Source organism: Hyperolius riggenbachi, chromosome 8, assembly GCF_040937935.1.
Source record: "Hyperolius riggenbachi isolate aHypRig1 chromosome 8, aHypRig1.pri, whole genome shotgun sequence".
Lineage (NCBI taxonomy): Eukaryota > Metazoa > Chordata > Amphibia > Anura > Hyperoliidae > Hyperolius > Hyperolius riggenbachi.
This window is the reverse complement of record NC_090653.1, coordinates 61,505,396-61,533,028: the sequence shown is the minus strand read 5'-3', so window position 1 is coordinate 61,533,028 and position 27,633 is coordinate 61,505,396. Positions and strand designations below refer to the sequence as shown.

Here is a 27,633-nt window from a genome sequence, read left to right as displayed (position 1 = left end):
GTTCCCCGTCCCCTTCTTGCACCTCTGACACTGTGTTTGATCTTGGCAGGTTTTATTATGTATAGAGTGCTTGGGGGGGCCAAATGTAAAACTTACACTGGGGCCCATAACTCCTTAGCTATGCCACTGTTTATACACCCCTATTTTTGGTGTCTAAACCTTTCTACACCTCCATCTTGAGGTAAGACTGTTTCTTATCGTACGACCAACTGTACTATTACGCATATTTTTGGAGGGACACCTCCCAATCATTATAGTTAAATCCCTGTTCCAGGGGCTATCACTGTGATATTTCATGCAGTGGTCCTCGTTCGGGTGAGTGTGACTAACCAGACCTACAGTGGGTTGCAAAAGTATTCGGCCCCCTTGAAGTTTTCCACATTTTGTCACATTACTGCCACAAACATGCATCAATTTTATTGGACTTCCACGTGAAAGACCAATACAAAGTGGTGTACACGTGAGAAGTGGAATGGAACGAAACTCATACATAATTCCAAACATTTTTTACAAATAAATAACTGCAAAGTGGGGTGTGCGTAATTATCGGCCCCCTGAGTCAATACTTTGTAGAACCACCTTTTGCTGCAATTACAGCTGCCAGTCTTTTAGGGTATGTCTCTACCAGCTTTGCACATCTAGAGACTGAAATCCTTGCCCATTCTTCTTTGCAAAACAGCTCCAGCTCAGTCAGATTAGATGGACGGCGTTTGTGAACAGCAGTTTTCAGATCTTGCCACAGATTCTCGATTGGATTTAGATCTGGACTTTGACTGGGCCATTCAAACACATAGATATGTTTTGTTTTTAAACCATTCCATTGTTGCCCTGGCTTTATGTTTAGGGTCATTGTCCTGCTGGAAGCTGAACCTCCGCCCCAGTCTCAAGTCTTTTGCAGTCTCCAAGAGGTTTTCTTCCAAGATTGCCCTATATTTGGCTCCATCCATCTTCCCATCAGCTTTGACCAGCTTCCCTGTCCCTGCTGAAGTGAAGCAACCCCAGAGCATGATACTGCCACCACCATATTTGACAGTGGGGATGGTGTGTTCTGAGTGATGTGCAGTGTTAGTTTTCTGCCACACATAGCGTTTTGCATTTTGGCCAAAAACTTCCATTTTGGTCTCATCTGATCAGAGCACCTTCTTCCACATGGTTGCTGTGTCCCCCACATGGCTTGTGGCAAACTGCAAATGGGACTTCTTATGCTTTCTGTTAACAATGCCTTTCTTCTTGCCACTCTTCCATAAAGGCCAACTTTGTCCAGTGCACGACTAATAGATGTCCTATGTACAGATTCCCCCACCTGAGCTGTAGATCTCTGCAGCTCGTCCAGAGTCACAATGGGCCTCTTGACTGCATTTCTGATCAGCGCTCTCCTTGTTCGGCCTGTGAGATTAGGTGCACGGCCTTGTCTTGGTAGGTTTACAGTTGTGCCATACTCCTTCCATTTCTGAATGATCGCTTGAACAGTGCTCCGTGGGATGTTCAAGGCTTTGGAAATCTTTTTGTGGCCTAAGCCTGCTTTAAATTTCTCAATAACTTGATCCCTGACCTGTCTTGTGTGTTCTTTGGACTTCATGGTGTTGTTGCTCCCAATATTCTCTTAGACAACCTCTGAGGCCCTCACAGAGCAGCTGTATTTGTACTGACATTAAATTACACACAGGTGCACTCTATTTAGTCATTAGCACTCATCAGGCAATGTCTATAGGCAACTGACTGCACTCAGATCAAAGGGGGCCAAATAATTATGCACACACCACTTTGCAGTTATTTATTTGTAAAAAATGTTTGGAATCATGTATGATTTTCGTTCCACTTCTCACGTGTACACCACTTTGTATTGGTCTTTCATGTGGAATTCCAATAAAATTGATTCAGGTTTGTGGCAGTAATGTGACAAAATGTGGAAAACTTCAAGGGGGCCGAATACTTTTGCAACCCACTGTAACAGAAGTCATCACATCCATGTGGAGACAGAATTCTCCATATGCCTGTAATTGTGGTTACCTAAAGCAACCCACACTTGTAAGTAGTAGCTGTTTCTTGCATATATCCCATTACCTAGAAATTCTATACTATTGGCACTCCTGGTGTTTTCTCTGTTTCTCCGCTTCCTGGAGTTCATCCTCGAATTTCATCCCCCAGACACACCACATTCAGTAGAGATAGAAGGGAGGCTAGCTGGTAGGGAACAATGCAGTGTATTGCAGTCAAGGTGGGGATATTGTAACTAAGAGCATGCCTAGCATTTGACTAGTGTTCTGAGTGAGGAAGGGTCGTATGAAGTCATATGTGAGTTATGTTCTTGAGCTTATAAATAAGGCACAATTGAAGCACAGTCATCCTTAGTAAGCATTATTGAGATTACTCAGATATATTGCAGCTGTCATGTAGGCAAGTTGTAATAAAGTATTATGTCCTGTAGATGGTGCTAGCACATCACATACTGTATATGGAGACTTTTCCATCTTTATAACTGTTTTATAATAGTTAACGGTTTTATCTTTTTATTGTTTTTAGTGGACCTGAACTTAGAATGTCCTCTCTGCTCTAAAATATATGTAACAGCATAATAACCTTTAAACAAAAAACATTTCCTGCCTGTGCTTTCAAATCAGCTTATCTGCCTTACCTGCCATGGCAGTCATGTGACACAGGAGACAGATCAAATTACAATTAGTGATTACATACAGATGCAGGGGAATTAGACAAGCTAAACTCTCTAAATACATACAGGGTGCGTTTGTCTATGTTCTCCTTTTGTCCTGTGCAAGAGTTCAGTTCCACTTTAAAAAAGTACGACTGGGGCAGGATGCCTGCGCACTAGAGCGGAACCGATCGGGTTCAGCTATTTGCACTGGAACCCAAGGGGAAGCTTGTACTGCACTTTGCGCAGGAGCGGGGATGGGTAAATATTACTGTGTGCTGAAGGTAATACTGCTTCCAGTGGCATAGCTAGACATAATGGGGCCCCATAGCAAAATTTCCATGGGGACATCATATCCAGGCACTCTTGAGTAATGCCACCTGCCAGTACCCAATGAATATAAGCTGATTGGGTAATTTACATTCTCATGCAATGCACACTGTGTATAGTCCATGGGCACTGAGACAAAGTCAGAGGTTGGAGAAACAAAGCAAAGTTAATAGTGAATGCATCAAGTACCATCTAGGCCCCCTCTTCTCCAGGGCCCCATAGCAGTTGCTATGGCTGCTATGGCTATTGCTACGCCCCTGACTGCGTCTGCACTGCACACCCGCACTGGATCCCCAGGATTGATGAAGAAGATGGGGAATTAGGATCCAGAGGCTTCCCCCTCCCGAGGTAGGTATCCCATCGGGGAATGTCTTTTCTCCTTACAGTGTCTTTTTCTATTGAGTGTAGAGAGCCGATGCAGGTAATTTGGTCGCCGCCGGTGCTTCGGTTAATTTGCGCACTGCATAGAGGCACTGTTAAAGAGAATGGGAACCCACCTAAAAAAAAAGTCAGATACTCACCTAAGGAGAGGTCCTAATGATACTTCCCTCTCCTCTCCCGGTGCCCGGTCCCGCTCAGGATCCCCCGTAGCAGCATTCGACCATTTCGGTCAAATACTGCCACTTCCGCCACCGAAGGGAGGTTTCGGAAGTCTCCACTCGGGCTCCCGAAGACGGGCCACTCCATACTGGGCATGCACAAGCGCCCTCTATGACGCACTCGCGTGTGTCTATGACGTACTCAGGCGTGCGCAGTATGGAGCCGCCTGTCTTCGGGAGGACTCGGCTCCCGAAGACTTCCGAAGTCCCCCGCGGTGGGGGATTTGAACGGAGGATCCTGAGGGCACCGGGAGAAGAGAGGGAAGGTTCATTAGGACTCAGAGCCTTCCCTCTCCTTAGGTGAGTATCTGACTTTTTTTTTAGCAGGGGTAACATTAGCTTTAATTGAGTTTATAATGGCACTCAGAGTAATTTCACTGATGATTTTCGCTTTTAGGCGGTGTGAATATAAGCAGAGAGGTTTTAGCAGCTAAAGTGAGGCAGATATTGGCAGATTTTGCGGTGGGGGGAGGGTTAAGCATCGATAAAGGGACGGTTAGTGTGAGAATAGGATTAGGTTTAGCAATAGTAAAATAATGGTAAAAATATAAAAGTGATGAAATAGCGCAAGTAACAGGAGGTTACTCACACTATTTTGGTTAGTGAATCAACCCCATTATATATTGGTTTTTTTTCCCCGTAATGAATTGGGCTTGAACACTAAAACAACATTTTGTACTTTTACTGGAAATATAACAACATTTTTGAATGAAATTTGTTAAGAAAAAGTGAAAAAAAAACCTATAAAATATTTTTCTGTTGTGTATTTTTTTCAAAGAAGAATTACATCTACAGTACTGACAAAAATGTTACTGTTTGTAAAAGCCCTGATTCTTCTGAATCCAACGATAACAGATATGTATTGGTATGCCACTTTTGCTATTCTGGAATAGGTGCGCCAGTACAGGTAGCCAGGTCTAGGTGCTGCCAGTATAGGTAGCCTGAAATAGGTGCCGCCAGTACAGGTAGCCAGGTATAGGTGCCCCAATATAGGTAGCCAGGTATAGGTGCCGCCAGTACAGGTAGCCAGGTATAGGTGCCGCCAGTACAGGTAGCCAGGTATAGGTGCAGCCAGCATAGGTAGCCAGGCATATGTGCCCCAATGTAGGTAGCCAGGTATAGGTGCAGCCAGTATAGGAAGCCAGGTATAGGTGCTGCCAGTACAGGTAGCCAGATATAGGTGCAGCCAGTATAGGTAGCCAGGTATAGGTGCCCCAATATAGGTAGTAGGTATAGGTGCCCCCAGTATAGGTAGCAGGTATAGTTGCCCCAGTGTAGGTACCAGGTATAGGTGCCACTGCGGGAAGGTGGGGGCGACATCATCCTCCCTCCACACGGGCCCCCCTCCTGTGTCTCCCTGCAGAGCTTGAGCGCAATGGTGTGGTGTGTAATTACTCACCCGATCACTCTCTCCATGCAGTGTTCCTTCCGGCAACAGGCACCTCAATGGCCGCCCCAAACTCTGTATGATGCGTATGTAATGACGTGTCATACAGGAAACAAGAAGAAGAGAGGAGACGGCTGCCGGTGGGGGACACGTGGCATGGAGACAGGGATCAGGTGAGTAATTACACACCGACCGCTGCTTAAGCATTGCAGGGAGGTAGAGGGTTGGGAGGGGGGGGGGGGCGGAGGGAGGGGAGGGAGGGGCATGTGAAAGGAGGGAGGAATGATGTTGCCCCCCCCCCATCCCCCACTGCTTCCCCGGTGACAAAATGCCAAATAACATACTAGGTATGTTGTTGGCAATTGGAGCCTTTTCCAGCCACAACGTACCTAATACATGCTTGGCAGGGACAGGGTTAAGCCACCTGCAAGCAAGAAAATACTCAATATAATTTTTAATATCACCTTTTCATCTAATTTTTGGTACTTTTTCAATTGCAGTGCCGGAAGTTATTTTAAAAAGAAGTTGAGAAATTAGGAGAAAACTAGGAGAAACAAAGAAGTTAATTGCATATGGGCCCAGTGCAATGTGTCAAAACACCAGAAATATAAGCCTATGTGTATCGAATTCACTTATAAATTTCTGGTTGCATGATGAACCTGCAACCACCAATATGGCATATAGAGGAATTTCCGTATCTGCTCAGGGCTAGTTGCAAGGATCTTCAAGGTTGCACTCACAGCGATTAGGTAGGTCTTAGGGACAGGGACTACACTAAAAAGAACAACCTTCCAACAGAAAGGTATTAGATAATGGAAGATGGTTGGAGGCACCCAAAAAATGAATGAAAACCCATTTAAAAAGGAGATGTATATATGGTGGTTGTCTTACCTCCCTTTGATTATACAGCAGCCAACCGCTGCAAATTAACTCAATTGAAAAATTGCTGTGTCACCCTGGGGTCATTATGTAGGAAATAGTGTTGTCTGGATCATGAACGATTCGGATCTTTGATCCGAATCTATTTTGTGAGTCGAATCATCCGAATCATCAAAATGAGTGATTCGGATCGCAAAGGGGGCGGGGTCAGGAGCGACACGCCCCCCTCTCAGCGGGCAGCGGGGTCCTGGAAGCAGAGCAGAGATGGATCGCTCTGTTGAAGGGGAGGCAGCCTTGCACAGCCACAGGTAGATGAGAGAGAGGGGACATGGGTGCCACTGCCAGATATGTGTAGAGCACACATACTGGCTGAAATGTGCTGCTCATTATAGGCTGTCTGTTCCAGTTGTGCATAGTGAACACATTGGAAACTTTTGGCACAGCTCAGTAACGTTACAGGCAGCATGCTGGGCTAGGACAGGGCAGACACTGTGATTGCTGTGCAATATGATCCACCTGCACTGCTCTATACAGCTGCACTTCACTTCTGGGAATGCTATGGGGAATGGGAGTTGGGAGTATACAGATGAACATATAGGTGAAATATATGTAAAGCATATGATTGCAGCATGTGGGTATTGTGTGCAAAGAAACATTTCTGCTCTCTGCTCGTCCCTCCTCCCTTCTCTGTCCACTCCCTGCCCTCTGTCCATCTTCTCCCCTTCTCTGTTTGTCCACCACCCCCCCCCCCCCCCCTCCCCTTCTCCTGTCCTGCTAGTCATTTCACCCCCGAATGCTTCCCTTGTAAAATGATCCGAGATTCGGATCAAAGATCCGGATCTTTTCAATGATCCGATTCGAATCATCCGGATCATTGAAAAGATCCGAACTTCGCATCTCTAGTAGGAAAGGCATCAAGTTTTGCTGGAGGTCCCATGGCTTTTGCAGTTATACCCCTGCAGGTGTGCTAACCTCTTAGCCGCTACATAGCAATACTGTGAATCTTATTACTGACTTCCTGCCGTTTCTTTTCCTGAATGACACAGCACAGCAGGCTGCTACAACCACAACAGTCATAGATTACCTAAGCAGCTCTGCAGAAGTCATGACCACAGCTGTGTCTTTCACAGTCACACCACCACCAACAGCAATATACATTGGTTTGTGTGCCAACCATCCGTAAGACTGTCTGTTAACCTTGGAAAAATTGCCTACAATATGGTGCCTCCTAAAAGGCGCTCCGAGCTAGATACAGCAACGGACAAGGCTTATTCACCTGAGGAAGTGGCTTCAGACCACAAAATGCGTTGTTTTTATCCATATTAACCTTCTAGGCGGCAACCCTGAGCTCGGGGTAAGCCGCCGCAGAAGATATCTCAGCCACTGGTGGGGCGATTCGCCCCATTTAAAGTGCTGCACGTGCAGCTAGCACTTTGCTTGATCGCCGCTGCCATGCGCCGCCGCCATGCGCAGCGGCGGAAGAGGGCGCCCCACCATAGCCCTGCGCTGCCCGGACCAATGACTTCCGGGCAGCGCTAAGGGCTGGATCGGAGGCGGCTGACGTCCATGACGTCATTCCGATCGTCGCCATGGCGACTGGAAAAGCCAAACAGGGGAACAAGTTATATACGCTTTCCCGTTTGCTATTGATGCCGGCGACGATCGCACTAGAGGGACACATGCGCCACTCTGGTAGCTTTACATGAAACACAAAAAAATGTATTTCTGCCTATTTGGCAGAATTAATTAACCGCCAGGAGGGTTAATAAAACTATGTAAACGTTTAACTTTTTCATCATTGTAGGTAAGCTTTGTTACCTTCCTGTAAAGTGTTTTTTAGGTTTTTGGTTTTTTTTAATACTTTTATTGAGCGCCTCTAGTGGCTACTATTTACAGTATATGAATTTGTTTTATCCTCTTGAAAAAGCGGGGGAGTACTCCCGCAGAATGCGTGGCATTCAAAGGACTAAAACCTTCCTGCCGGACTCCTGCGGCTAACCATCGATAGTCTTCTTCCAGTCTCTTACCCCATTCATAGCTGCCTGGAACCAGCTCATACCAGCAGAGCACACTACTTACCACTTAACACGTGCCCTCAGCCGACCGAGCTTCAGAGTCACCGCAGCATTCATCGTCAGTCTCAGAAGTCACCCTAGAGTATCCCTGGAGCCTGCCTTAAACCCTGTCCCCGGCCTGAGTGGGACATACGAGCCACTGCTGGCAGACCATATGGGTCATCCCAGCTACACCTTCTAGGAGAGACCTTTCTATTAGGGCATTTGCCCACTACTCTATACTCTGAATTACACAGTGTGTTTGTTTCTTCTTGTCTCTCTGCAGATACCCTGTTTCCCCAAAATAAGGACATTTACCCCAAAAGTAAGCCCTAGCTGGAATTTCGAGCATGCTTGAAATATAAGCCCTACCCCGAAAGTAAGCTCTAGCTGAAGTAAGGGATAGAAGTATGGCAACTTGTGTTATTACAAGGGCGGGACCAAGGCTCAGTCATGGGGCCAATCACTACACTCGCTGCTACTCAGCATGTAGTCCCCATTGACTGAAGCTTGGGGACACAGCGGCATGGAGCTGGGGGAAAGAAGAGAATCCAGGGGTACAGCAGAGGACACGGGACAGCGCGGCATGGAGCTGGGGGTTAAATGGGGATGCAGAGGGACACCAGGAAGACATGGGGACAGCAGAGGACATAGGGGGCACAGGACACAGGAGTAGAGTATAAAAGAGGACACGGGGATAGAGGGGGACACCAGGAGGACACTAAAGGTACAAGGGGGCCACGGGGGCACACAAGAGGTGGATCCAGCAGAGGAAGGAGGTGGCACAGTGGGAAAGGCAGGAGGACACGCAGCACAGGAATTTGCGCAAGCACAAGAACAGGTCGCTGCAACCACTCCACTCCTGACAATCGAGAGCAGGAAACCAGCAAGCCAATTTGTAGAGATATCGAAAGAAAATTCTTGCTGCACCATCTGTAGGTTAAAAGTCCAATTAGTTGACAAGCATATAGCTATGACTAAGGAGCCATGTGTTTGCTCCGATACGCGTGAGCTGTATTTGCTGTTAGTCCACGAATGCCACAATAAAAATTGGACTTTTAACCTACAGACGGTGCAGCGGGCGTTTCCTTTCGATACAGGAACTTGTGTGTTCCTAGAAATATAAGACATCTAAAACTAAGCCCTAGCACATCTTTTGCTGCAAAAATTAATATAAGACTCTTTATTATTGGGGAAACACCGCTACTGTATACACAGCAAAGCTGCACCTATGTAAGATAGTCACTCACAGATCGCTCACCTTGGTCTTTGACCCCAGATTTGTTCCTTACCCTAGAAGTTTCATGCTTTTAACATGGAACTGCAGACAAAATTAATTATGTTTTAGCATGTAGATAGAATAGAGAAGTTTAAGATCTTATATGACTGCCATTGTCCTCCTTGAAGCAGAAAGTGTTCATATAAGGGAGTGTGCAGCTGTGTAGCTGTGTATTCTCATCCGCTAACCTCTTGTGCTTAGCTGTAGAACGATTTTTTTCTTTCTGGCCATATATTGATTTTCATTTTTAATAATACAAAATAAAAAATGATTTTCTTAAACACTTAAGGACCACAGGCTTTAACCCCCCCCCCCCCCCCCCCCCCCCCACCAGTGACCAGGTTATTTTTTACAAACCAGGCCACTGCAGGGCTCGCTGCAGGGCCGTACAACTCAGCACACAAGTGATAAACCCCCCCCCCCCTTTTCTGTTGGTGGGCTCTGATCGCTGCTTCCCTGTTTGTTAATTTATTTATTTTTATTTATTTGTTGGGTTTTTTTTAAATAAATTTGTCTATTTTATTTTACAGTATTTTTTTCCCAGCCCTCCCTCCCTCCCCCGCCAGCCAATCACCACGATCGACTGTCATAAGCATCATAACGGAATCGCTCTGCAAAAGCGCTTTGTACAAAAACGTAGCGTGCAGTGGAGTGCCGGGAGGGGGGAAAAAAACACGGAAAAATTGAAAATGTGGCGTCAGCGATTTCGTTTTTAGATGTGCACAAAGCCTCCCTGTCCCTCAAAGGGGCTCACAATCTAATCCCTACCATAGTCATATGTCTATGTATGTATCGTAGTCTAGGGACAATTTAGAGGGAAGCCAATAAACTTATCTGTATGTTTTTGGGATGTGGGAGAAAACTGCCCAGGGAAACCTACGCAAACACAGGGAGAACATACAAACTTCATGCAGATAGTGCTCTGGCTGGGATACAAACCCAGGGCCCGGTGCTGCAAGGCAAGAGGGCTAACCACTATGCCACTGTGCTATGGATTACTTTACAGTGCACATTCTCCCCACCTTTTGCACCGCACCTTATTAAATGAGACTCTACTACACCGACCCTTTACAGTCTTGCTCACAGCACAGAGACAGGCAGCATCTTACCATCCTGCAGGGCGTCTTCTCTGTGACTGGCTTCCTCTTCTGTAACTAGCTACCTCTTGTGTGGATGACAGCAGGATGTGAGGGGCAGGAGCAGGAGGAGGGGTAGGTGAGGGGTGCACAGCACACTACTGTCTTGGGAGCAGCACGGAGCACATGTTCCGTGACCACATCCTGTTATCACAGCCCCAGTTAGCTGTAATTTAGCTGACTAGGAACAAACATACTTAAAATGCTGAGGAGAGAGTTTTGTCTGAGACTTTCAAAGACACAACTTTCTTTTTCATGCTTCTCAGAGCATACAGTCAGAATTTAAAGGACAACTCCATGGGGTGTCATGAAAGGGAACCTGAAGTGAGAGGGATATGGAGAGGCTGACATATTTATTTAAGGATGCACATTGCCTTAAAGTCCTGCTGATCCTCTGCCTCTAATACTTGTAGCCATAGCCCCTGAACAAGCATACCAATCAGAGATTTCTGACAAAAATCTGACAAGATTAGCTGCATGCTTGTTTCGGATGCGTGATTCAGACCGTACTAAACCACTTGAGGAACTCAGGCTTACACCCCCTAGTGACCAGGCCATTTGTTTTTACAATTCAGGCCACTGCAGCTTTAACAGCTCGCTGCAGAGCCATCCAACTGAGCACACAAATTAATCTTGGCTCCTTTTCTTGCCACCAACAGAGCTTTCTGTTGGTGGCATGTGATTGCTGCTGCAACATTTTCCTTTTTTTTATATTTAATTTAAATGTTGCTTATTTTACAATAATAATGTCTCTGGATGGTCGATTGCCTGTATAATCGCTAGATGTATGGCCACCTTAATAAATCAGTAGGATTGCCAGTCAACTGGTATTGTTTAAAAAGAAATCAATATGGAAGCATCCATATCCCTTTCAGTCCAGGTTCGCTTTAAATTGGGCAGTGAATGGGAATAACATTTGTTGTCTTTTGAAGGTTATCGGTTTGAAAAAAAACATACCTAACCTACTGAGCGCCACGTTAAGTGACACAAGTTGGAGTTCCCCCTTAGTCCACTTTGTTATTTTCTCTCATCTACACCAAAAGGAACCAGTTTTCACATCATAGATGCTACTAAGGAGAACTGTTGTGAGAAGAGGACTACGGAGGCTGCCATATTTATTTACTTTTAAGCAATACCAGTTGCCTGGCAGCCCTGCTGGTCTATTGGGTTCCGGCAGTGTTTGTAAAACACCAGAAAAAAAGCATGCAGATATTCTCATCAGATCTGACAATAATGTCAGAAACACCTGATCTGCTGCGTCTTTGTTCAGGGTCTACGGCTAAAAGTATTAGAGGCAGAAGATCAGCAGAACAGCCAGGGAACTGGTATTGCTTAAAAGGAAATAAGTATGGCAGCCTCCATATATCTCTCACTTCAGTTGTCCTATAATGGATTGAAACTCAAAATAAAGTTTTGCTCTCAAGCACCTTTCCAATCCGTCAGACTATGTTGGAGTTCTCCTGACATTGAAGTTCTCCCCTTCAGCTCCAATGTCGGACATAGGGCTCAATTCACTAAGCATTACCGCATTTAGTAAAGCGGAAAACAGCTGATTTTACCAAACATTTCGTGAAATGTCAATTCTGAAGCTAGGTACACACATCAGATAAAAGTCTTTGGAAAATGAAAGATCAAAGACCAATTTTACCACCTTCCATGTAGTATGAGAGCATACCTACACAGTCTATTCTATTAAGCTGAGTACACCCATCAGATGAAATTTGCAAACTGAGGAATTTATCTGTCGCAGAGGTCTGTCAGGGAAGTTTCAAGGACTGATCTTTCGGAAGATGCTGCACACATGCAAAAGATCATTTCCTGCAAAATGCATCCATCCGCTAAACTAGGTGTGTATTTACATAAATCTGTCCCTTGTGTACATAAAAAAAAGACGTCTGGAAAAAAGGGTACAGGGGATTGCCGCTAGTAGAATATGGCTAAAATTAGCGATATTTTGCTGGATATCAATAGTAAAATATTGGTAATGTTTACCATGGCCAAGCCTAACCCTACTCTCACACAGAACCCTCTCTCTAGTGGTGCCTAACCCTAACTACCCCTGGTGTTGCCTAAACCTAAGACGCCCCACTGTTGGTACCTAACCCTTAGGACCTATCTCCACTAATTCTGCATCAGTTTTTCTACATCCATATTGCTGCATGTGGCTTTTTAGTGCTTGGTTCCACTCAACGCGAATACTGGATGCAGAGAAACTGACTCCAATGAAAGCCTATGGCCCATATTTCCACTAAACGCGATTTTCAGATTTCAGCATCATGCATTATTTCCCATCCAATGAACACATTAGTGGAAACAGGCCCATAGATATTCATCAGAGTCAGTTTTTCTGCACTCAGAATCGGATGTAGAAATCTGCAACATGCCATCCATAATTTCTCTGCATCAGAAAAATTGCGTTTAGTGGCAACAGGCCTATAGGCATTCATTAGAGTCAGTTTTTCTGCATTCAGAATCTTCAACCCCCCCCCCTTGGTGGTGCCTAACCCTAAGAACCCTCCCCAGTGGCGCCTAACCCTTAGGGCCTGAGCCCACTAACGCAGTTGTGCGCAGTTGTGTCCGCTTTTCAGCATCTGTAACATTGACGTGTTGCTAAAAAGTGGACACAACTGCACACAACTGCGTTAGTGGGCTCAGGCCCTTAGGCTAGGTACACACTTAACAGAAACACCGCTAATGGAAGTCTATGGGCCGCAGGAAAAAATGCATATGAAAAACGCATATGCATTTTCTATGTGTTTTCAAACATGTGTTTTTAAAAATGCAGGTTTTGTTGCATAATATTAAAAAATGCATTAAAAACACACATAAGGAAAGTCAATGGGAACGCAATGGTATGCTTTTTTATATGCTTTTTTTTTTTTTAATTGTTTTCTGATGTATTGCCGCTTCCTGTTGTCTTCCTAGTGATTAGCATAAAACGCAATTGAAAAACACAATTGCATGAAAACATATGCATAACGCATCTATGGTAAAAACGCAATGCAGCAAAAACGCACACACAAAAAAAACCAACGACATAAAACGCGACCTTTCTTGTTATGTTATGTGTGTTATGTGTGCACCCAGCCTTACTCCCTGTGGCGCCCGCTAAATTCGCAGGTTCTGTGTCTGCTATGCAATGTCTCTGTTTGCATATCTTAAAAGAACCCTATAGTGAGAGGTATGTGGAGGCTGTCATATTTATTTCCTTTTAAGCAATACCAGTTGCCTGGCAGCCCTGCTGATCTATTTGGCTGCAGTAGTGTCTGAATCACACCAGAAACAAGCATGCAGGTAATCTTGCCATATCTGTCTAATTTGTCAGAAACACCTGATCTGCTGCATGCTTGTTCAGGGCCTATGGCTGAACGTATTAGAGGCAGAGGATCAGCAGGACAGCCAGGCAACTGGTATTGCTTCAAAGGAAATAAAGATGGCAGCCTCCATATACCTCTCACTACAGCTCTCCTTTAACACCCCCGATTCTATCGGGCGCCTCAATTTACCTTCTTTGCCACATATAGCTGACATTATCAAAGGTAAATTGCGTTTTTTATAATAGGCACCTATGACGGCTCAGTTATTTCAGTAAGGGCTCCTGCGCCCTTTTTCCTGCTTAGCTGTATATACATGATCCCTACAGGAAGGACAAATGAAGACATACATCATCCCTACGGGAGGGACAAACATACCTCCCAACTTTTTGAGATGAGAAAGAGGGACACTTAAGCCACGCCCTTGCCACACCCCTGATCACACCCCGTCACACCCCTAGTCACGCATACCATAAAGATTTCATGAGAAAAATATGTTGTTTTATCATTCAAACTACACTGGTCTTTTCTATCCCGGTTCATTTTCCTTCATATTAACATTTTAAAATTAGTAATATATCAAAGAATGGGAATAAAGTTTAGAGTCAATCAAACACATTTTTTAGTAGATAAATATATATATTTACATAGAAAGAGGGACAAAGTCCGGAAAGAGGGACAAATGAGGAGGAAAGAGGGACAGGGTTCCCAAAGAGGGACTGACCCTCTGAAAGAGGGACAGCTAGGAGCTATGGGACAAATGAAGACATACATGATCCCTACAGGCGGGACAAATGAAGAAAGGGGGGTGGGGGTGTGTGTTTAGGTTTCTAGAGAGGGGCTGCCCCTCAGAATAAGGGACAGTTGAGAGCCACGCCCCTGCTGCTAGAAAGTAAACTACTCCTGGCAACTAGATTCAGCTTCCCTGGGAGAAAATACAAACTGGTTGCTACAGGCAACAGTCCCGCCTCTACCTATCAGCGTGTCAGGCAGCAGCAACAAGAGACCCCGCCCTCCCAAGCCCAGTCCATGACATTTCTCCCTCTGCAGCACTCTCCAGGCTACGCCCCCCTGCATTGTTCTCCAGCTGTCAATTAAGCCAAGCTCGGCCAATCAGCGCGCGCCCTTGCCGTCACAGGCGTGGCCTAGGGGGAGGAATCCACAGAGCGCCCTGTCTAGCGTTCGCGCCTGTCAGCCAATCCGTGACCACGGGTGGATTCTGTGGAGCCTCGACGCGCGCGGTGACGTCAGGTGGCACGCAGAGCGTAACGTGCGACGTGCTGGCGGTGGTGGTTGCCTGTGTGGCTCCCCGGGGGAGTGCAGCGGCCTGAGCAGGCGGTAAGTGTATACGGAGGGCAGTCGGGTTGGGGAGGGGATGCCGGGAGTGCTCCGGGGTGGAGGAGGGCGCTGGGATGGGGCAGGGGGGACTGAGGAGCCTCGCCTCACTCATCTCCATAGCAACCGACATGGGGTTCTGCGCCCAGACATGGGGGAGGGTGAGAGGGCGGCTGTGTTGTGGGGGGAGCGAGGCCTCTGCCTCTAATGTGTCACTTGTCACTAGCCCAGCGCCAGCTAAGCCATCTGCAGGCCAGCCAATCACAGCTCTGCCTGCTGGCTGTGTGTAAAGGGGCACTCCACACAGGTGTGTGTCTCCAGTCACAGGGCTGTATTGTCTCTGTGTCACTAGCCCAGCCAATCACAGCTCTGCCTGCTGGCTAAAGGGGCACTCCACACAGGTGTGTGTCTCCAGTCACAGGGCTGTATTGTCTCTGTGTCACTAGCCCAGCCAATCACAGCTCTGCCTGCTGGCTAAAGGAGCACTCCACACAGGTGTGTCTCTCCAGTCACAGGCATGTATTGTCTCTGTGTCACTAGCCCAGCCAATCACAGCTCTGCCTGCTGGCTGTGTGTAAAGGGGCACTCCACACAGGTGTGTGTCTCCAGTCACAGGGCTGTATTGTCTCTGTGTCACTAGCCCAGCCAATCACAGCTCTGCCTGCTGGCTAAAGGAGCACTCCACACAGGTGTGTCTCTCCAGTCACAGGCATGTATTGTCTCTGTGTCACTAACCCAACCAATCACAGCTCTGCCTGCTGGATAAAGGAGCACTCCACACAGGTGTGTCTCTCCAGTCACAGGCATGCATTGTCTCTGTGTCACTAGCCCAGCCAATCACAGCTCTGCCTGCTGGCTAAAGGAGCACTCCACACAGGTGTGTCTCTCCAGTCACAGGAATGTATTGTCTCTGTGTCACCAGCCCAGCCAATCTCAGCTCTGCCTGCTGGCTAAAGGAGCACTCCACACAGGTGTGTCTCTCCAGTCACAGGCATGTATTGTCTCTGTGTCACTAGCCCAGCCAATCACAGCTCTGCCTGCTGGCTGTGTGTAAAGGGGCACTCCACACAGGTGTGTGTCTCTAGTCACAGGACTGTATTGTCTCTTTGTCACTAGCCCAGCCAATCACAGCTCTGCCTGCTGGCTGTGTGTAAAGGGGCACTCCACACAGGTGTGTGTCTCCAGTTACAGGAATTTATTATCTCTGTGTCTCTAGCCCAGCCAATCACAGCTCTGCCTGCTGGCTAAAGGGGCACTCCACACAGGTGTGTCTCTCCAGTCACAGGAATGTATTGTCTGTGTCACTAGCCCAGCTTTAGCCAATCATAACCCTTTGCTGTGTGTAAAGGGGCACTCCACACAGGTAGGTGTTTTCAGTCACAGGAGTTGGATAGAGTTTTACACAGAAACAGTAATTTAATAAACAATGGTAGAGGCGCCAAGAATATGAAACTCCTAAACAATTATTAACAAGGTGTTTTCCCTCTTTTGAAGAACAAACCAATATTATTGGGAAAAAGTGTTTATTCATATATATATATATGCTAGTGCATAATGGGAAATGCGTTTCACAGGTGCTAGCGCTTTTTTAGGTTAATACAGTGCCTTTTCAGTAATGTTAAGTAAGGAGAATCTAGTTATATTAGTGGGGCTCATGTTTGCTTTAACGGGTTCTGTGGAAGGACTCAAAAAAAAGACTCTTACCTGGGGCTTCTATTGACTCCCTTCAGCTGTCATGTCCTGCACCATCCTCCTACTATCCTTGGTTCCCTGCCGCCGGTCCCGGTCTAATATTCATCTAACTAGACGAATAGTGCTCACTCCCGCGTACGTCATCGGGACCTTACTGCGCAGGCGCAGTACAAAGTTTTCTTTTTCTATGCCTGCGCAGTAAGCTCCCGATAACGCGCGGGAGTGAGCACACGCACCCCTGCACAGCCGCAGTCTTGTTAGATGCATGATTAGACCGGAGCCAGCGGCAGGGAAGCAAGGAACATAGGAGGATGGCGCAGGACATGACAGCCACAGGGGCTGATAGAAGCTCCAGGTAAGTGTCTGTTTTTGTTTTTTTTTACCCCTCCACAGAACCCCTGTAACATTGCTGAAAAGGCTCTGTATTTACCTGAAGAAGCGGACCAGCACCTGTGAAATGCGTAGTATTTTTTTCCCCAATAATATTGGTTTGTTCTTCAAGAGTGGGTTAAGCAAACCATTTCTATTTAATAATTGTTTAGTGGTTTTATATTCTGGGCGCCTCCACCACTGTTTGTTACATAGTCTTCATACCCCCGACAGGGGTTTATAGTTTTTAGTGTGTTCCTAAAAAGCTCCAAGGAGAGGGACCAACCAGTACCTGCACAGCACACCTGGATTACAGAGTGTGGACAGTTATCTCCCGCAGGTTGCAAGTATTGCAACTCAACTTTGTGAGTATATTAATTTTTCTCTTGCATGACACTAACTTGTACCATCGAAATTGCACCATTGGGCTCCTGGTCTCTCAGCTTTTCAGAATCTTGAAGGTTACTTGTGTCTGGTATTCTATGTTTGTGGGGCTGCTATTCTATCATGTATTATTATCCTGAAGTTGTTATGGTGCCATGCACTCCGCTGCGCTCTTATCCACAACCGACCTAGATAAAACACTTCACATAGCGTAATACTGTGTTACCATCAGGACACAAACACTTTGCAATCCACGTGCAGGTGATGGAAGTGCTCGTACACAGTGCCCAGCACCTTAAAATTCACAAAAGGCTCACCAGATGCAGTCCACCAAATCACAGATGGTAATCTCGCTTATTCATATGTATATCACTCAGGAGCATCAGTGATCACATCCAGGTCACATCTAGGTCGGTTGTGGATAAGAGCGCAGCGGAGTGCATGGCACCATAAGAACTATTCCATCAACAGGAGATACCACAGCGCACTTTCTGGGATTTGATTGTGACTCTATTTTAATACATTTTATGTGAAGAAGTATTTAAACGTTGCGGGCAGCGCAGTATTAATTGTGTTTGATTATTATCCTGAAGTGTTTACAATTTAATGATGACATTTTCATGCTATAGCTGTAGCCAACCTACAGATGTCCTCTCTCTCCTCCTCCCTGTCACCAGTCTCTGCCTCGGTGCTAGTATGGTGCAGTTGACTGAGCAGGAAACCTTGTAGGGAAATTCTGCTAATAAGATTGGTTGCTACTTCAGCATGGTGGCATAGTGGTTAGCGCTCTCGTCTTGCATCGTTTGGTCCCCGGTTCCACTCCCAACCAGGGCACTATATTCATGGAGTGTGTATGTTCTCCCCATATCTGCTTGGGTTTCCTCTAGGCACTTTTTCTCTCACATCCTAAACACATACAGATAAGTAAATTGGCTTTCTCCTAAATTGGCCCTAGACTACAATGGATATATGGCTTTGGTAGGAATTAGATTGTGAGCTGTTCTGATTGACAGTTAGCAGTAGTCTGTATACACTCTAAAGGTGGCCATACATTAGCCGACCAACCAATCGACCATCCAATTCGATTATTATAATCAAATTGGATGACAATTGGTGCTGCCAATTGCATGCCCGACCGACAAAGCGACCAATCATGCTGCAAGATGTTGGGCCGAAGTCGTTTGGTTGGGTGTGCGGCGGTACGGCAGCTGACTTGCGATGAGACGACGAAACCGCTGCCGCCGCAATGTTTGTAGGTATGTGTGCATTTATACATTACCTGTCCGGTGTCGGCCTCCACGCGGTTTCCGTCCATCTTGCCGGGTTCCGCATACACGCCGGCGGCGCATATCGTCTGACGTCAGATGCTATGCACCGCCGGCGTGTATGCAGCTGTTACCCTGCGAGATGGACAGACATCGTGCGGAAGCTGCTACAGGACAGATCATATATAAATGCACACACTACATACATTTATACATTTTGGGGGCAGCAGCCGGGTGGACGCGGCGGGATCTGCTTCATGCTGAAATTGGACAAGAATCGGCCTGTAGTGTATGAGCAGATTTGAGCAAGAGACAAATTTATCTCTAATCAGATTCGATTACAGATACATTTATGCTTCTCCAATCACAGCACCCTTTACAACTTGAAGCGTTGTAATTGGCCTAATAATGTGGGCATAGTTATTACTTGCCTATTACAACCCTTACGACCCATTCCACTAATTGGCAGGGTTTCCCAGCATTCCAATTTGGAGAGAGGAACGTAGCCCATTGAGATCAGTAGGCTACTGTCTGATTCGCGTGCAGGGAAAAAATCCGATGGCATGCTGCAATTTTCCACATCACACATGCTGGAGCTGGGCATGGCTAGAGGGATTCAGATGCGTCTTGCATTGCACCTTGCAAGAAGCAGGCAGAGCACAACGGACCCTAAAAGCTGTAGAGAATGCGGTCATTGGAGAACTGTTGAAACGACAAACAGTGACGTTAGTGGAATCTCACTATGAGGTTTCCCGTTGGGTCGCCTCCACCTGGTAGTTTACATCTGAATGTTGGTTAGCTTTGCCTGTTATAAGTCATCAGACCTTCAGAGAAATAGTCAGCAGTCATGTGGAAGGTGGAGAGAGGAAAGGATACACTCCCACACAGAAGCTTTGTGAAAGCTGCTGAAACCCATGCACTTGTGATTTAGGGGCATCCAACAGGTTTTCGATCTCAAATATAGTCGTCTTATGTGCTGAGAAGTAAACAAAATATGTTGGAAGCGGTCAGTTTATGTTTGGTCACAAGACTAGGACAGTCTTGTTTTCCTCATGGTCCAGCTGAAATGTAATAGGCTGTTGTTGTTATTATTCAGAGTTGTTTTCCTTCTGTCCTGTCATTTTCATTCTCATATTGCTGATCAGTGCCCTCACTCTTCCTGCCTTGCATCCACCTTTTCTGCTTTTAGAGAAATCAGGTCAGATCAGTGCATTGCCTGCACCAGCACTGAATGTCAGCTCTTGTTTTTAAAGGACAACTGAAGCGAGAAGGATATGGAGGCTGCCATATTTATTTCCTTTTAAGCAATACCAGTTGCCTGGCTATCCTGCTGAGCCTCTGCCTCCAATACTTTTAGCCATGAACCCTGAACAAGCTTGTGGCAGATCAGATCTGACAAGATTAGCTGCATGCTTGTTTCTGATGTGATTCAGACACTACTGTAGCCAAATAGATCAGCAGGGCTGCCAGGCAACTGGTATTACTTAAAAGGAAATAAATATGGCAGCCTCCATATTCTTCTAACTTCAGTTGTCCTTTTAAGTTTTATCTGCTTTGCCTGGGAAACTGCTTTGTACTGCATTTTACATATTTGCCCTCCAAAACAACTGTTGAATACAGGTGCTCCTGGCATCGATGACCTTCATTGATCCGACTTGTTGCACTTGCTCGATCGCTGTTTCGGCTTTTTGGACTCTTACTCCCCCATCCCTCCCTTGCCCCTCCCCTCCTTCATAGAACAGAAGAGTCATTCCTAAACTTACCCTACATGGACAGTAAAAAATTGTTTCGGGTGACAGGTATTTCACATTTTCATTAATGGCTGCAAGAGAAGCTCATTGTAGGAATAATCATTGTACAGACACGCTGCTCTGCTCTCTGCCCTTTTTTTTTCTGAGGAAAGGGAGCAAAAGGTGCACCACTGCAAGGCTTATAGAAGAGTAATGGGGGCAGACCAACAATATGAATCATCAATGGCACGGTCAGTGGCATCAGCTGACACCTATAGTCAGGTGTCTGAACTAGCTATACTTTAGTGTCTGCATGTAGCTTACGGCCATTGAGCTTACAGAAGGAAAGAAGCTTCCATTTAGAAGGTGGAGAGAAGGAAATGTACACTCCCATGCAGAAGCTTCCTGAAATCTGCAAATAACATGCAGATGTAAGGCTGTGGTGATCCAATCTCAATAGAGGTGGTCGTTATTGGATGCGTCTAATCTAGCGTTTGAAAAAGGCTTTACTGTGCCTGAAGTGACTTGTAACATGGGATAAAATATGTCCCAATCCTACGCAGGACTAACCAGGTTTCCTCTCTTTTTTTTTTTTTTCTTGTGGTTTTTACTGTAAGGGTCAAGAATTCAGGCATGTATAACTGAAAGCTTTTCTGCAGCTTTAAGAGTAAGGCAGCCAGTCAGTACTGGTGTGGTTACAGCTGTCCACCAAGGTCTGCCGAGGTCACTTAAAGTAGACCTGAACTCTTGCACGGGACAGAAGAAAAATACAGAGAAATGTGCCCTGTATTTATTTAGAAAGTTTAGCCTGTCTAATTCTCTCTCTCTCCCCCTCCCCCCCCCCCCCCATCTGTGACTAATCACAAGTGTAATTTGATCTCAGCTGTTTCCGCTCAGGAATCACGGCAGCCTCCGCAGAGCAGCTAATTTTTGAAAACATGATGTTAACCCTATGTTTGCTTCCATGAAAGCATCAAGTAGACACACTGCACATTTATTGAGATTTCTATCAGCTATAATAAAGACATGTTTTTCTTTAAATGTTATTATGCTGTTGCTTATCTTTTAGAGCAGAGAAGAAGTTCTGAGTTCAGGTCTGTTTTAATGAACTGGCAACAATCACTGGCAACTGTCACCCACAGAACTGACTTTGGCCCTAGTGGATATCACAAACTGTGGGCAAATTGCATGTGGTGTTCCTGCACCTTTACTCACACTGATCAGTAATTAGAGGTGGTAAAGCACTTGTGTTGCTGAGAAAAACACTCGTGAGAGCAGGAAAAAGATGAAAGGTTGAAGATTTGTCTGTATGTTAAGTGCGCGAACAATCTGAGGCCATCAAATCTTCAAACATAGGTTTTTAACCTTTTATACCAAAATAAGACTTTATAATTCCAGTCCTATTTATATACATACAATTCTTTGCCCCTCGTTTTTCTATGCTACAGTTAGGCGTATTAAAGAGATACTGCAGTGAAAATGATTTAATAAATAAAATTGCTTATTTGTTATGCTCATAATATTCATGTATAAATTATTTAGTCAGTGTTTGCCCATTGTAAAATCTTTCCTCCCTCTGATCTTCTACCGGGAAATTTATCATAGGGGACTACCTCTTTAGTACTGGCAAGTGCATCTCTGTGGAATGTTCGTTACTGAGAGTTCTAAAGCCAGTACAAAAACATAGCTGGTCTCCCAGAATGCTCTGGAGGGGAAAATTCCACATAGTAAACAGCCTAGGATAAGCCTCAGTGGGAGAGCGGGGCTACATGCCAATATACAGCAATAATAATAATAATTCCAGTATTTGTATAGCGCGTTTCTACTAACAGACTCAAAGCGCTTGCAAGGCAGCCACTAGAGCGCACTCAGTAGCACTGTTAGGGAGTCTCGCCCAAGAACTCCTTACTGATTAGGTGCCATCTTACTAAAATAGAAAAAGTTGGGATTTGAACCCAGGTCTCCTATGTCAGAGGCAGAGCCCTTAACCAGTACACTATCCAGCCACTACTTGGCTATAGGAAGTGGTTCTATCCTGAAACCAGGATATTTAGCGTAAAAGTGGGTATCCTGAATAGTTTATTTACTACATTCTACTATATGTCGTAACAGTTTGCTCTTTAAACACCAAGTAAGGGCTTGTTTACATTACAGGAGCTTTTCTAAGTCCTTTCTGATTTTGAAAGCTCTTGCTAATGTTATCCTATGTGTGTGTGTTCTCACGGGAGCGAAGCGATTTTGTAAAACTACCCCATAGGATTGCATTAATTAGCAAGAGTTTTTCAAAATCACTAGCGCTTAAGCTCTTGTAGTGTGAACATGCCTTAAAGAGAAACCGTAACCAAGAACTGAACGTCATCGCAATCAGTAGCTGATACCCCCTTTACATGAGAAATCTATCCCTTTTCACAAACTGATTATCAGGGGGCTCTGTATGGCTGATATTGTGGTGAAACCCCTCCCACAGGAAACTGTGAGAACCATAGTCCTGGTGGTTTCCTGTCTGTGAACCTCGTTGCATTGTGGGAAATGGCTGTTTACAGCTGTTCCCAACTGCCAAAAAAAGCAAGCAGCAGCTTCTTCCAGCGACATCACTTGCCAGCAGAAAAAAATGTCCCCATGTGATAAATGTCAGAATGTAAATCAGGGAGAAGAAAGATTTTACAATGAGCAAACACTGACTAAATCATTTATACATAATTATTGTAAAAATGAAGCACTCTGCCATTCAGTTAGATGTTTCTCTTGGGTAGCAGTGAGTGGTACTTTGCTACTCGTTGTGAAATTGGCAAAGGTGTTGTTGCCACATTATTATCATTGCTTAGTAATTTTCACATCCAGCCTTCACATGGAAATTTAGTAATTGTAGTAATAAAGTTTATTTATAGAGCACAAAAGTTTCAACAAAAGTTTGCAAAGTGTTTAACATTACACATAATTATAGAACAACATACCAAAAGTATGTTTCTCATTTTCACAATACTATAAATAGTAAAAATAATGCTAGACACACTAGTAGGTTTCCATAGAACACCTTGTAAAAATGGAGGTGCGCTCTAATATATTGCAATACACAATTAAACCGTACTTTTAAAGTGTACATACAGTGGAGGAAATAATTATTTGACCCCTCACTGATTTTGTAAGTTTGTCCAATGACAAAGAAATGAAAAGTCTCAGAACAGTATAATTTCAATGGTAGGTTTATTTTAACAGTGGCAGATAGCACATCAAAAGGAAAATCGAAAAAATCACCTTAAATAAAAGATAGCAACTGATTTGCATTTCATTGAGTGAAATAAGTTTTTGAACCCTCTAACATAAAAGACTTAATACTTAGTGGAAAAACCCTTGTTTGCAAGCACAGAGGTCAAACGTTTCTTGTAATTGATGACCAAGTTTGCACACATTTTAGGAGGAATGTTGGTCCACTCCTCTTTGCAGATCATCTCTAAATCCCTAATGTTTCGAGGCTGTCTCTGTGCAACTCTGAGCTTGAGCTCCCTCCATAGGTTTTCTATTGGATTAAGGTCCAGAGACTGACTAGGCCACTCCATGACCTTAATGTGCTTCTTCTTGAGCCACTCCTTTGTTGCCTTTGCTGTATGTTTTGGGTGATTGTCGTGCTGGAACACCCATCCACGACCCATTTTCAGTTTCCTGGCAGAGGGAAGGAGGTTGTCGTTCAGGATTTCACGATACATGGCTCCGTTCATTTTCCCGTTAATGCGATTAAGTTGTCCTGTGCCCTTAGCAGAAAAACACCCCCAAAGCAAAATGTTTCCACCCCCATGCTTGACGGTGGGGACGGTGTTTTGGGGGTCATAGGCAGCATTTTTCTTCCTCCAAACACAGCAAGTTGAGTTAATACCAAAGAGCTCTTTTTTTTGGTCTCATCAGACCACAGCACCTTCTCCCAGTCACTCACAGAATCATTCAGGTGTTCATTGGCAAACTTCAGTCAGGCCTGCACATGTGCCTTCTTGAGCAGGGGGACCTTGCGAGCCCTGCAGGATTTTAATCCATTGCGGTGTAATGTGTTTCCAATGGTTTTCTTGGTGACTGTGGTCCCTGCTAATTTGAGGTCATTCACTAACTCCTCCCGTGTAGTTCTAGGATGCTTTTTCACCTTTCTCAGAACCATTGACACCCCACGAGGTGAGATCTTGCGTGGAGCCCCAGAGCGAGGTCGATTGATGGTCATTTTGTGCTCCTTCCATTTTCGAACAATCGCACCAACAGTTGTCACCTTCTCTCCCAGCTTCTTGCTAATGGTTTTGTAGCCCATTCCAGCCTTGTGCAGGTCTACAATTTTGTCTCTGACATCCTTGGACAGCTCTTTGGTCTTTCCCATGTTGGAGAGTTTGGAGTCTGCTTGATTGATTGATTCTGTGGACAGGTGTCTTTTATACAGGTGACTAGTTAAGACAGGTGTCCTTAATGAGGGTGACTAATTGAGTAGAAGTGTCTAACTACTCTGTGGGAGCCAGAACTCTTAATGGTTGGTAGGGGTTCAAAAACTTATTTCACTCAATGAAATGCAAATCAGTTGCTATCTTTTATTTAAGGTTATTTTTTCGATTTTCCTTTTGATGTGCTATCTGCCACTGTTAAAATAAACCTACCATTGAAATGATACTGTTCTGAGACTTCTCATTTCTTTGTCATTGGACAAACTTACAAAATCAGTGAGGGGTCAAATAATTATTTCCTCCACTGTATATGTCCATATGAGACAGCAACCGTAGGTGTATTATTCTTCCAATAGATCCAATTGGGTAGGTGCAGATTCCACAACACTCAACTTCAATGAAAAATTGACCACCACCTTACCCACAGAAGTGGGAACTGACTGTTAGGGCTGGTTCACACGGGCGTCTGCTGAGCTTTTGCTTGGCATTGCGTTCAAACGCCAGCGTTTAAACGCTAGCTTTTGAAAAGCGTTCAAGGCTAGCAGTTCTGGTCTCTGCTATTGTTTCCACGCGTTTACTGCCTCTGAAAGCAGCATGTTGCTTTTGAGACTAGACGCAATGCTGGGATCTACTGCCAGGCTTTCATGAAAGCCTGCAAAAGCCAGCTCTAAACGCTCCCATTCACTTGCATGGGATGGCAGTAGATCCCAAAAAACGCTGCGTTAAACGCCACGAAAACGCCCGTCTGAACCAGCCCTTAGCCTTATTCCACAGGCGGCTGAACTCATCATAGGGTCATCGGACCGCCCTTTTCCACATCTACGATCCTCTCTGTCTGTCTTCACTCTTTTATGGTGCCATACTCTCATAGGTCATTACACTTCAAATAGACAAATTCACACCCACCATAGCGGAATGCTGTATAACAATGTTTAATGAAAACAAATTGGACACTTGCATAAAACCAGAGTAAAACCAGCTTACATTTTTTTTGGCTCTCTTTTGAGCACTCCCAAAAAAACTGTGTAGTTTCGTAAACTGAGCAGTCAGATGATTTTTGTACCCACTCCGTAGCCTTGCCAGGCCTGAGGAGTCGGAGCAATTTTAGGTACCTGGAGTCGGTAGTTTTGGAAGATTTTTGTACCGACTCCACAGCCCTGGTTCAGTGAGATCACATATTGTTCTATTACCTGGTTTACCTACCGTGTGCCATTAGACATCGGACAAGATTTTGCTTGTTATAAAGCTATGAACAGTGTTAGTGTTAAGTGTAGTTTCTGCTCAAACAGCTCCATTTCCTTTCCTAGACATTCTGATTTGGCGAATGTCCATTTTTTATTTTGCCAACCAGCCAATTATGTGCATAGTATTTATCCGCACGCTTAATATGCATGTAATTAGTATGCTCCTGTTTTATTACTGTACTAAGCTATTCAGGTTACACCTACACTCAAACACCTACACTAGCAGTGAGAAGTTCACTTGCCTACCGCTACACCGGGCCATCCATGCTACTGAGATCTTGGCAGAATCGAGCAGTGTAAAGTGGAAGATCGATTGCTACTCCCCCATGGAGCATGATTGATCACTGAATCTGATATCAGCCCATGTATGGCTAGTTTAAAATCATCATTGACGTTCAACTTTAAAGCACAACTGAAGTGAGAGGAATATGGGTGTTGACATATTTATTTCCTTTTAAACCATGTACATTGCCTTGTTGTCCTGTTGCTCCTCTGCCTCTATTAGGCCTCATTCACATCTATGCAGTGCAGATGGCCGTGCGATTGGAATGCAATGCGTACGATCGCACGCCATCTGCGCTGCTGATCCCATCCATTGAAAGCGCATCGTACTGCTGCCCAGCGCCTTTGATGTGAACGGCAGAAGGGCTGTCTATACCCTTCTGCCGTTTTTGCGTGTGACACGTCATGCGCACGGAAGCACGTATGATGTGAACTTACCCTCAGCCATAGCTCCTGAACAAGCATACAGATCAGGTGCTCTGTCTGGTGTCTGAATCTATTAGCTGCATGCTTGTTTTTGGTGTGTTAAGACACTATGAGGCCTCGTTCACATCTAGCTAGCACAGATGGCCGTGCGATCCGAATGCAACGCATATGATCGCACGCCATCTGCGCTGCTGATCCCATCCATTGACAGTAATGGGATCAGCTCTGCGCTTGCGGACAAAGTGCAAGCAGCAGTACGCAAGCACTTTATAGTGCATCATACTGCAGCACAGCGCAGTAGATGTGAACGGTAGAAGGGCTGTCTATGCCAAATGCGAAAGGAAGCGCGTATGATGTGAGCGAGGCCTAATGGTCTGAAAGATCAGCAATGTCTGGTTTTGTTTGACAAGTAATAAATGGCAGCCTCCACATCCCTCTCAGTTCATATTCCCTTTAACACATTAGCAGCTTCAAAGGAATTATCTTGTCTGAGATAAGTGCACTCCGGCAGCCGCTGGAGAGATACATAGAGAGTGCACTTCTTTTGCGCAGACTGGCCACGACTGGCTGAAGTTACGGAACCCGATACCGGCTGAGGATGGCGGCGTGGGAGCGATCCGTGCGCATGGGGCTGGAGGAAGCCCCAGGTATGTATAAAACTTTTATTTTATGTTGTCTCTGGTTTCCTTTAACTACTTAAGGACCGAGCTAATTGAAATCTATGCCCTGTTTTGGTGGTCACCTGGCTGGCAGGGCGTGATTTCAATTAGCCGCCACTGCGCGCATCTGCCGTTTTCGTTGCTCCCGCCGATCTCGTCACTTACTCCCTGCCGTCTGTCGCCGCAGCTCACTGGTTCTGCCTGTCT

At 45.3% G+C, this 27,633-nt stretch overlaps 2 protein-coding genes across 3 annotated transcripts in view; one reads left to right on the top strand and one right to left on the bottom strand.

Moving 5' to 3' along the window:
* The window catches only part of GMFG (glia maturation factor gamma), a 28,818-nt gene extending 18,449 nt beyond the window's left edge, over positions 1-10,369 (bottom strand). The window contains exon 1 of the mRNA XM_068250475.1: positions 10,288-10,369. Coding sequence (XP_068106576.1) covers positions 10,288-10,290 — 3 coding nt within the window. The 5' untranslated portion in view covers positions 10,291-10,369. The remainder of the gene's footprint in view (positions 1-10,287) is intronic.
* A 4,519-nt stretch (positions 10,370-14,888) lies between these two features.
* The window catches only part of SAMD4B (sterile alpha motif domain containing 4B), a 77,112-nt gene continuing 64,367 nt past the window's right edge, over positions 14,889-27,633 (top strand). For both annotated transcript variants that reach the window (XM_068250474.1, XM_068250473.1), the window contains exon 1: positions 14,889-14,966. The gene's annotated coding sequence lies outside the window, so the exon portion shown is untranslated. The remainder of the gene's footprint in view (positions 14,967-27,633) is intronic.